The sequence below is a fragment of the Clavelina lepadiformis genome, chromosome 3 (assembly GCF_947623445.1).
Source record: "Clavelina lepadiformis chromosome 3, kaClaLepa1.1, whole genome shotgun sequence".
Taxonomy (NCBI): domain Eukaryota; kingdom Metazoa; phylum Chordata; class Ascidiacea; order Aplousobranchia; family Clavelinidae; genus Clavelina; species Clavelina lepadiformis.
The window spans coordinates 20,040,196-20,051,905 of NC_135242.1; the positions used below are offsets into that span (position 1 = coordinate 20,040,196).

Here is an 11,710-nt window from a genome sequence, read left to right on the forward strand (position 1 = left end):
ACCGCTTGCTATTTTTTTGGAAATGAACTTAGGAAAGAATTAGAGCAAACGTCTTATCCATTTAGTTTTTGATTAAGGTTTAACATTTTTAAGCAATGGGAATTTTCTTTCCAAGTAATCTACACGCATTCTTTAGAATGCAGGAAAAAGCTCAAAATTTCAGATAAACTGCTTTTCATAAAGTGCGCATAAGAAACAGAAGTAATGCACAACACGCGAGTTGAAACCAAAGGTAAATGTGCGAGACAGAAGAAACAAATAAACATGATTCGGTGAAAAAGTGATTACAAAGCAGTTCCCATCCGGGCCGCATGATTCTTGAGAGTAACCTGCTGAGTCATGGTTTGTGCAAGAAGAGTCGACGACGCGTGGTCACGTGCCCCCTTGCCTTCGTCACCTACGACGTAAGCAAAAATTAACGCCAGGAAAGGATTAAAAAAATTGAAACCTTTATTATCTGCAATCAGAAGCCATAACACATTTAATTTGCATCTTTCAGTGAGATCATTAACAAGCTACAACGTAGGATAAAAAATGCCATTCATAGAAATTCGAGCTAAGCTACCGAAGGATAAGAGAACGTTCGACGCCGCTTCCCTGACGTCATTTTCTTCATCACTGTGGTAGAGATAAGCGAGCTGCGGAATGCACTGTTGAGCGGAGAGGAACCCGATAGCGATGCAAGCGCATTCTCTGTCCTTCTTCGCTTCACTTTCAAGAAGCTCAACATAGGCCAGGATCGCCTTCACAATAACATAATGATTTCAGATAACAACAATGATTAGGTAGCATGGCTTCGAATGTCGACAATGAGGTAGATGTACCGGGCACCGCACACGCCTGCACAGCGGCAACGTGACGAGGCGTAAGGGTCAAAAATTAGGATTTCTAAGATTCTTTTACCGCCTTAGATAGGTTTTTGAAAAACTTTTTTTGATCGATCAAAGGGCAGCGGCGTTGTTTTTTAACTTGGGAATAAGGCGTTAATTGCAAAATGCAGCTAAATCTAGCATGAATATATGAAATTGGTGTATATATGAAATATGGTGAAATGAGCAGTTTGAAGCCAAAAATTCTGCTTTTGACTTTGGGTCTCGGCAACAAGAGTTTGGGTTAAGTGATTTCAGTCACACGCCTTCTTGAACAGAAGTGTAGTTTATTTCTATTAATTATCAACAGACACAGCAAACCAAACTAAACTGAGCTGTTACGCGAGACCTTTTCCTCAATAAACCAACAAAAACCTTAACGTTTGTTTCAACTTGACCAAAGCACCTTATCCCGCAAAAGCTTTTCGGTCGCAATGTGTTTAATATGAGCGGCGGCAGCAGTTCTGACGTCGTGGTCGTCATCGAGCAACAAATGAGAAAGTGCGCGAAGATTGCTGATGCGCAAGGCCAGCAAAGAACTAATCCGCTTGATGGCGACCAAGACCAAGTGATGGATTCCACTAGAGAGGGTGCTGGTGATGAACACTAAATAAATGTAACTGGACGTTAATTTCAGAAGTTCTTTTAACAATTGGTTGTTAAAGAATTACCTAACAATTAACCTAGTGGATTCCATTTTTGGTGGTATAACCTACTAAAGAAGTAACCGTACCAACCCTGCAAAATACCAGCATCGTGCAGCTAAAGGTCGGATGCTATAATGACAAGATATGATGATATCATTAATTAGTAAATTAGTAAGGAATTTCGCACGTAGTCGTAAGGCAGACTTCTCACTTTCAAGCGCCAGTTTCTCGATGAGTTTTTCCAAACTTTCGCTTTCTACGTCAGCGGCACTTTTGACGTAATTGCTAACTTGAAACAAGGTCACAATCTCACGGTCAATATCTGTCAGATCAGGACGATCAACTATTCGCTTGACTAACTCCGGGAATACTAAAAATAATACAAATCTCGACTAACTATGTAAAACTTGTAAATAGTATTGTTTGAATACGAGATTTCATGGCAGTACCCACTCTGTGGTGTTGTAGGTAGTTATTATCGTTTAAATTAATTCCCTCCCCCATACCTTTTTCAGCAACATCCGGATTTTTTATCCGCACTTCACGACCAAATTCTGACAAAAATTCAAGACGAAGTGTTTTCGCGGTGACACAGAATGAGATGAATCCATCGCAGGAGGATCTCCACAACTCCAACAACGCTCTCCTCCCTTTAAACTCCTCCATTGCTGAAGAGAAATGAGTCGATTAGAGCTGGGACAGGAATATCAATAACCGAAGGTAATCTTGGAGATTAAAGCACCTTCGATAACAACTTCATCATCGGATTCTGCAATCTCCATGATTCTCTCCAGAGCAGATCTCTGTTGATCAAGTTTATCCAGTGCCAGTATCTCTCGTACCTTGAGAGGTCCGAAGACTCCAACATCCTGGATAAATAAAACTCTTCTAAAACTCCCAAAAAATGCAAGGTACTATTTAGCTAGCTCAATTCCCTCAAAATACGCCAAGTCAGTCTCGATGTGGGATCATGGACTCACCTTCAAAAGTTGTTGAGCAAGATGAAGATGAGGAATCAACGCTTCATCACATAACAACTTCCCTGTTGTAGGAAGAGCTCTGCTTCCAAACTTCCTTTGAAATTGGAGCCTGGATCAAATGTAGGCTGATGAATGGTGAAAAAGATTGAAAAGAAACACGCTAACTCAATGATACCTTGAATCATTGCTGTCATCGCTGTTCTTACTGACCACAGAAAAGCCATCAGTTTGAATCGCATCCACGCCTTCGACCTTGAAAAATATTGAAGATTAGCTGAAAGTCAAAATGCTTCAATTGCAGCTGTGCTCAACACGGAAACATACGAACTACAGATTTAAGAAATATATACAAATATTGCAATATTTGCATTAACAAGGTGTAATTACAAATCATAATCACGGCATAGTAAGACACATGCAGATTTGTCACTTCTGTTCTGACTAAATCCTTCATAACCGAGCAGTATAGAAAGTAAAACCTTTAAGCGTTCCAACAGATCAAACAAGGCGATTTCAAAACGTTTCAAGTCCGGATATCTCCCTCTGTAGTCGTCTAGCTGAAGATTGAGGTTGTGGGTGATGGTGACCAACTCACGACTGATCGAGATCTCTCGTTCAGTGTATGTCTTGGCTTCCTGCAGACAAAAAAGATTTCTGTTTCAACTTTTAAAAACAGGATTATTACGACAGACATATTTGCCAAAACAATCAAATATTAAAAGGTTCCTGTAAGTTGTAGCCCTTTAAAAATAACTGATTCACGCCAGAAGCGTATTTTTGAGTCACATGTTAAACAAACAATTAAGACGAAACGGTGAGCATTTTATTTCAGACGGGATTAAATCTTCAATCGCTATCAATCAGTTGAATATGAGTGATAATGATTGAAAGTTTCAATGAACCGTTTGATCAGGAAATTTTCCAGCATAATGGTTCAGTTGTTTGTATAACGTTATAAACATATGATTTCATTTACACTGTTCATTTGCCAGAATTTACTCAACTTACATCTAAAAATACTTTACCTTCTTTTCTTCCACAATTTCCTGCATTTCGTCCTGATTTTCAACAGCTGCTGCTCGTTCAACGTTCTTCGATATTGCGGCCATAAAAGCGTTTTCCTCACCCTGATTTGACTCCAGAAGATCCGTGGAAGAATCATTCTGGATAGATTAACAACGCTGTTATCATGGTACCAATACCAATAAATAAGTATCTTGAAATGGTCTATTCTCTATTGTATTGTAATAATTGTACTGTCTAGTGCAGCTGTGTCCAACCGAAATACGTTAGTGGGTCAAAAATTACGTCACTAGTTAAATTCGCGCCGCACTTTGCCACCATGAATGACTTACACTACTAACCACACAAACACAGTACTAACAACACACAATAACGGACTTCACGACGCTCAAGCAATTTGTACATGAATAAAATAATAATGAACGACACACTTTCATACACATAGATTTCTTAAATATTTTATACACATACATACACTTTGCATATAAAATACAACGATACCAACACCAGGGCCGCACAAAACCTTCAAAAGTGCCGCATGTGGCCCGCGGATTGGACATAGCTGGTCTAGAGACTATTGTATTGTACTATTACGTTTCACAGCAGTCAAGTAGGGTAGGGTTTTAAGCTCTAGCGTAAGAGTAACATTCTACTGAGCAGTTTGGTAAGTTCATCTCGTTTATAAACTATGATTGTTTTTTAAGAAACAGCAAGTTTTGGAAAAAAAAACAAGAAATAAAACATTTTTGTGATACCACCTTGTTAAGAATTTTCCGGTTTTGTAAAAAAGTAACATATCAAGTTAACAGAGTTAACAGCGAAATTTGTTAAATCAAAATACGAACGGTTATTGGATCAAGACGAACGAAAGCAACACTTATTGTCTGGTAAATCATAAGTCACAACCAGTGACACCAACTGCATTAAGTCCTGTCTAGTCAGCGCTATTAGTAACACTGGCATCAACAGACCGTGCGCGACTTTGTAATAACGACTCACCTCAAATCGATGACTTTGCTTTTTGTTGCTGTTCTCATCGATTGAACCTGCTGACTCATCGTCGACGACGAAACCTCCCGCGCTGATTGGTCCGGAAATTTCAGGTCGTCGATTGTTCGAATTATTGGTGTTGGCTGATGACCTGAGAAAGGTTGTTATGAGTATGTGTGTCAGAGGATAACCAGTCGTAAATACATCGACCATATTCTGGACGAGTCGGCGATAAATCGCCATACCGCAGTAAAACGTCATCCTTACGTCATTTAAAGGGAGTTCACCAAGATTTATGGGAAGATACGCCTACTTATCACTCTAAATGTCACAATCAGGTCAAATATAATGGTTTGGCGACCTCATAAAAACACCGCAGTGGCCTCAGCGTCTTACCCAACCTGTCGGTCCTTTCTTCACTGACACACAGCTGATATCTCACCAACAGGAATTTCAAGCAAATAATGGAAAAGCTACTTACGAGTATATAACAGACAGAGGCCTGGCAAATGCGCTTGAAAGACGGTTTCTGGAGGCGGCGTAGCTGGGCATCGGTCTTTCCATCACGGATTTGGACCTTAGTCTGGAGGTATTTGGTAAGAACATGGAAGTGGAAGGCTGGTTATTGCAGGGCGATTCGTAACCGTCGTAGGGACTGTGCAATAAGAACAAACAAACCATGCTTAATTGGGGCGGATGCAATAATATTCAATTGCTGCAAACGGCCGCTGTTAAAGTACACAAAGAAGCAATAAAGCGACCGGGGAGCTGCTGTAGGCAGTTTAAATATTCTAAAACAGGCCTGGAACATGTCGCCAACACCAGCGCACGCAGCGCGTAAATGCTTAAATCATTGTTTATGTTAACACGCCGTAGACTGTTAAGGACATTATGTAAAATTTGTCAATGCACACTTTGCAAGGCTGCATAGGTTTGAGTGGTACCGATAGTTACCTCCAACTTATTCTCAAGCTGAGTTTGAGTGTGGCTGTGTCGTTAAGATCGGCGAGGATATCCTAAAAATAAATACAAAAGCTCAATGAATTTGTTTTTTTTAACTTGGCACAGTTTTCCTTGCCCCTTCTACAGTTTATTAAAGATTGACAACTGTACAACATTTACTTGTTGTCTATATAAATCAAATCCTGTAGCTTTGAATCGATGTACGTTCAATTCCACATGCGTGCTCTTTTTCAACTGTTAAATCGGGATATTGTGACGTGTAAAAGTTACACCGGGAGGTCACACACCAAATCCATGAAGCATGTTGATGATACACAGGCCTGGTGACTGGTGAGTCATATCCAGTGATAATAAACAGTCAACTACGAACGTTTTCATCAGCTTGTGACAATTCCATTACCTGCGGTTCGACTTTGAAGAGGTCTTTGGTTTCACACGAAATATTCCCAACGGTGCTGTGCTTCCCAAGAAGTTTGATTTCCATAACCTGGTGTGAGATGAGAATCGAAAGATTTTGATTAAAAACGGGAAATCGGACCTCTGGTTTGATAAATATTCAACCAACTCAACTTTCGCAACCGATTATCACTTAATGCTGCGCGGTATTATAAAAATCATATAACACATCGCCGTGTAGTATTAAGTGAAGCTGTCAAGGTACACAGGTTACGAAATAATGCCGTGAAATCGCATCTTCAGTGTGGGTGTGCGGTTTAACGCTATTAAATTAACCACAAATTGTTCTAAATTTCCAAAACTGTTAATGACTCACTTTTATGTTGATAAGGTCTGTAAGTAGAGGCTGCATGGTCCGTTGCGTATTGTCCCAGGCTTGTTCTCCGGTCGATTTAACGGTTCCTTTGAGTCGCCATTTCTGCGTCCCGTATCGAATCAAGACCTCATATTGGTCGCCGCTTCTAAGTCGAGCAAAACCCAGGAGACCTAATAACGACGTATTGTTACGATTCTCAAGCGTCATATCGAGAGCAGCGGGCGGTGTCACGCGACTTGATTTCGGTCCTCAACGGGTTGACAAAAACTAACCGCCCTTTGACCCAGTTTCAGTCGGTAATTCGATTTTCCAAAGTTTGCCATACCTAACAAGACCTTTTTCGTTTTCCTTGTCTACGTAAGCGTAAAGTGGGGCTAATTAACATTATTTGAAACGGATGTTTACAAACTACCGAGTTCGCACGTGATTGGCAAGCTGTAAGTATGAAATTTATCTTAAAGCGCGAAAACAACACACCTCTTTGTTCTATAAGTAAATATCGTTTTTTGTATATTAAAGTTTTATAGTGATTTTAAACACATACCATAATTGCTTTTATAACATATCCGTTTTCTATAAGCGTACATTAAAACTTTTGTATTAATTGTGTGGTTATGTTACAGTCATCACTTTTTCACTTACCTTTCATTTCAACGTGAAATCGACCAAGTAAACCAGTTAGTTCCTGTTCAAGTGTACAAAGTGTCTGTCAAGATAAAAATGTTTCAGTGACCAAATTCATTTAGCTTGTAAATCCAAGAAGATATGAAAGAGAATGCAGTAAAGCTGTAATTCATTTGAAATGTTACTTTTGTCATCAATAAAGTAATTAAGACAGGCAATGCATGAAAGTAAAGAAACAAGGGTATGCCAGCCAGATGACAGAACAAAGTACTTCTGTATCTTTAGAAGAACGTCCAATTAAGCATAACCATAATTTTCTAAATGACAAACTGCGTTTTGCACTTGAAGATTAGTTCCTTGGTTTGGCAAAATCAATTAATTAAACCAAGCCACCATCTACCAATAAGCACAACTAGTCATTAGCAACTGCGAAGCTGATTAGACCTAAACCACCCATCACGTCACATAGTTGCATATAAAAAAAGCTGCGAACAATTCAATGTCATTAAAATGTTTGCCATAAGAGTTATTGATATGATCAAAAGACGTATTAGTTGAGGTCATTCAAGAATGAACACAAACAAAATTGGCAGAAAATTTGAAAATAGTAGAATAAAGCACACCTACAATTATAGTTTTGATTTGAAAATAACTAGAAAGAAAATTGAATTCAAGCGATCTACAAATTGTTGATTGATGGCAGATGGCATTCACTAATAAGGATATAATAGAGGGTGCTAAGAAAGATTAGGCATCAATTGTTTGTGCAATCCATTAGCGAAGGTAGAGTAATTAACTACTGACTAAGTGTTTGCCATACCACATATTCTCCCAGGGATATATTTCAACGCTTCATCAAAGATAGTTCTATGTACTGTTGATAAATGCATTGTTACTTACATAACCATAATTACTTCTATATGGCACATGCAGAGAAACCAGCTTAAGACTTTTTAAGATTGGAATAGTTTGAATTTATCCAGGATTCCGATTTAAGCTTTCGCTGTTGTAGTAGCTAAATTTGTTGTAGCTACAAATTTAACTCAAAGAACTAATGTATGAGCATTGAAAGCAGACAAATGGCCTATCATCTGTAGTTTGTACAAATATTATTGATGGTATTGATATTGATGTTTTTTCAATTAGCTGACAAGTTTTTAGGAAAAACACCACAAAACTTGAGCTGCAAATAAAGAAAATAACATAAAACAAAGTAGTGAAAGTTAAAATGAAGTATTATCATAAAACACCGGTAAAACATGCACACCTCCATGCACTGGGCAAGATCAGATTTGATCTCAAGACGAGTTGAACGAGAACTCACTCGTGACGAACTCAAAGCCGACTTCAGTTTGTGTGCTCCTAATGCAAAAAGATTTAAGAGTTTGATATACCTGTCTAACTTGAACACAATAAAGCAAGCAGACAGAAACTACTTCTTAATGAATCTGAGTTACAGTTTAAACACGTAATCATAAATCTCCACACACAAGCTCACAGAATACATGAAATTGTAAATATTGATCGAGTACTTGGGAAATGTAGAAATCAATAGGCAAATTTAATATTCATTGCAGTTAAACATAACATCTCTTGGCAATACTGGTGTGTCACCGCTCACCCTAACGAAGTTTGATTTTTTGCACACCCACAGTGTGGACATTTAGAAACAGCATCATATATCTAAAGCCAGTCATGGATTTTGTACATGACATCTTTATATGCATGACATATCATACAAACTCTTATAGTCATACCACTATAGACACAGCATATCTTATAGTTATATACATATAACACTAATTTCACACCGTCTTTGTATCTTTGCTGTAAGATATACGCTTCGTGAAGTTCATCCAACTGTGTTTGTTGGTATTGAAGCTTTTTTACAACTCGTCCAAGATGCTTTACAATCTGTTATTAACACCAAGATTACATCAAGTAAAATACAATTTTGTTTACATTTTTAACAATGAAGATGGTGTGGCATACTGTGATTTTCAAGGAAACTAACAACAGCGACATCACTCACCTTTTCAGCATCATATGACTGGGCCTGAATTATACAAACAAGATTATGCCATTTGTTAGCAATTAGTTTATTAAAGCTCTCAGCCAACAAAACACAAGAGAGTGCTTCTCTTACCGCATTTAGATTGCCAGCTTCCTTTCTACGCACTTCTAATACATTTAATTCAGCCGTGTTTACTGAAATGTGTTCACTAAATTCAAATAAAAATGAAAATACAGGAAACCGTAAATGTAATGAATATACACAAAGGAAGCAATTAAGAGCAATCACAAAAAAAAGCTAAAGATGCGAAAGTGAATACTGATACCTTCATGCTCAAAAGTTTTACATTAATCTCAAGCTATGCTGCAAAAGTATTGCACAATCATAAAAACCAAAAAGACCTAACGTAATGCAGCTCTACTTATTTCATGAAGTTGTTTTTATATCACTGAATAGATTTTTTCAAATGAAAAAATATCAGCTTACCCTACACCTTTACGCACGGCATGATACATTGTAGTAAATCGAGCTGGAGAAGGGACATGACTAGGAGATACTACTGGGGGTTCAATGGAAGACACTGATGCAGACATGAGATCTGTGTTATGTCGTCCAAACAATGAAAAGCGTTTTCGTCTAGCAAGAAATAATTCATAATAATTATAAAAAATGCGAAATTGACAAGTCCAGATTGGAAGTGTTTAGGTTACCTGATCATCACTTACAGGTTCAGAATGTCAAAAAGGGATGAATTTACAGTAAACCTGCATTTACCTTGGTGTTAAGTCAAGACTACAGTGTGAAGTAACAGAATATGAACGAGATAATGACGAATTAGCTGGAAATGTGTGAATACGTGATGATGGTGGAGTGCATGTTACAGCAGATGATGATGAAGTGGAACGCCTGGATTCAAAAGAAATTTACAAGAGTCATGCAAAATTTGTGATAATGTTACGGTGATGTTGTGATGTATATACTAATAAAGAAGCGCAATTAGTTTGAAGTTTGGTAAATAAAGCAAAATTGAATGTGATATCTAAACAATTAACACGCATAAGCTGTTGATAACTTCTACGCACTTCAGGTAAACAAATATAGTTCACCACAAACTTCAAAGACTGATTGCGCAAACCATAGATTAATTTGTTTAAAAAAATTCACAACCAATCGTTTCCAACACAAATTAATTAGGGTCCATCATTCCATTTCACATTGGTTTGAAAATTGTGGGTAAGGTAGACAGTTCATTATCATAAAAAAATTAAAAAACTTACACAGAATCTTCAGCAGATGTTGAATGTGGCCAAGAATATCCAGTTGAAAATACAGATCTACCGTCAAATCTATCAGACTTAGACCTAGTATATTTTTTAGCTAACTTACAGCTTGACCCATAATCCGATATATATTCCAAAGGAATGCATCGTTCTATAAATATACAGATGTCACTGTTAAACAAAACTGTTATTGTATATATAAATAAATCTTATTTTGTATGTAAAAATATAGTAAGTTGCAACACAATAAAACAAACTTTTACAATTTTAATACTGTACCACACTTGGTTGGTCATTGCATACAAGCATCTAATTTTTGGCTGCAATAAGCTATCAGCATTTTCACACTAACACAGAAAATTTAATGAACGCAACTGCAGCAGCTTAAGGCTGCGTCAAAAATGCCCTTAGGAAATAACAACGAAGTCTAGTGATGTGATCATGATATGATAATACAGCGCTCAGGGAAGGTTAAACTACGAGACAGCTTAGACACACGCTCATAGGTAAATGCTAAAATCTTAAAAGTGTAGGTTATTCTTAGAAAGATATCTTAAATTTTTCTAAACCTTGACATTAGCTTAAGGGAATCGATAATAGAGCAAGGCTATAGTAGCATTTAATCAAAGTAGCACACACTAGAGCATATTATGTCTGTTTCAAGGGCTTTTGTTTCTATTGAAAGTAAAATGTACTGGTGCCTGTTGGCAAGAGCATAGCCTTAACTCTGATAAGACATACAGCTGCAAAGAGAACCTTTTTAGCCACTATACTATACACAAGCTAGAAGAGTAATAAATAGGTCATGCGTGTGTCTGATACCAGAAATAAATGAAAGTTTAATAAATATTTAATACCTGCGTGTGAAGATGTTTGGCCAGTATCTGCTGAGGAAGTTGAAGCTGCAGTGCTACTCGCACAAGATGAGGCTTTGCCGCTGTCACTTGTAATGTCCAGCAAGTCCAAACTGTGGTACAAATTCAATGCTTCTGCTTTGGCGAGTTGCTTAGCCAATTGCTTCTTTTTTGGATTTAATATGGAGCTTTCAAGTTTTAAGTTGGGACTGTTAGTAAGCAAATGACTTTTGCTGCGAATACCATTGTGAGTTGGACTGCTGTGTTTGAAACTTGTCATATGTCTTGGATTGGGAGTTTTATCCATGCTTGGCCCACATAACACAGGCTGTTAATCCAATTACGTTGCAATTAGCCACAAAACTACCAGCCCACTTTAAGCTTCTTCCATTAACATTATTAATATGCATAATCACTATTGTATATTCAGCATAATATATATCAACACTTAGGAACTAATCTAAACAATAATCATACTACAGTAGGTTTAATTTACAATTACCAATCTAATCTTATTCTAAAACTGTTAATATCAAATCGCTGCAAGTCAGTTATATTCAGTCATACTGCAAAGCCGTTCTTAAAACAAAACCAATATTTGTTATTGATTGTAGTTGACCACAATCGTACTCAATTTAAGTTTTTAGTTCAATTTAAACCAACTACTTCCTAATGCAATCGATGCATCTCAATC

The 11,710-nt window shown here is 37.5% G+C and overlaps 1 protein-coding gene across 3 annotated transcripts; it reads right to left on the reverse strand.

The window, feature by feature from the left end:
* Nucleotides 1-51: 51 nt before the first annotated feature.
* Nucleotides 52-11,323, reverse strand: LOC143449575 (rho family-interacting cell polarization regulator 2-like). Of its 3 annotated transcripts, none has more exons than XM_076949828.1 (24): nt 11,020-11,323; nt 10,160-10,313; nt 9,657-9,788; nt 9,369-9,518; nt 9,015-9,090; nt 8,901-8,924; nt 8,680-8,782; nt 8,193-8,230; nt 6,887-6,950; nt 6,245-6,414; nt 5,873-5,959; nt 5,464-5,525; nt 4,991-5,164; nt 4,519-4,660; nt 3,522-3,659; nt 2,976-3,131; nt 2,672-2,748; nt 2,497-2,605; nt 2,259-2,385; nt 2,023-2,184; nt 1,728-1,886; nt 1,276-1,475; nt 566-743; nt 52-397 (listed from the first exon to the last, which is right to left on the reverse strand). In XM_076949828.1, exons 1-24 carry the CDS (start codon nt 11,321-11,323, stop codon nt 285-287), a joined length of 3,099 nt encoding a protein of 1,032 aa, XP_076805943.1. In that variant the 3' UTR covers nt 52-284. The 3 variants fall into 3 exon arrangements, with proteins under 3 accessions (XP_076805943.1, XP_076805942.1, XP_076805944.1); XM_076949827.1 differs by having other exon boundaries at nt 8,136-8,230; XM_076949829.1 differs by lacking the exon at nt 9,657-9,788 and having other exon boundaries at nt 8,136-8,230.
* Between the last annotated feature and the right edge of the window lie 387 nt (nt 11,324-11,710).

What these genes read in the sequence shown, in the direction of transcription:
- LOC143449575 (XM_076949827.1), bottom strand. Translation starts at nt 11,323, where the DNA reads ATGGATAAAACTCCCAATCCAAGACATATGACAAGTTTCAAACACAGC. An exon ending in ACATCTGCTGAAGATTCTGT is followed by an intron (nt 9,789 to 10,159) that starts GTAAGTTTTTTA and finishes TTTTGAATCCAG; the next exon opens with GCGTTCCACTTCATCATCAT. An exon ending in TGATGAAGTTGTTATCGAAG is followed by an intron (nt 2,185 to 2,258) that starts GTGCTTTAATCT and finishes ATTTCTCTTCAG; the next exon opens with CAATGGAGGAGTTTAAAGGG.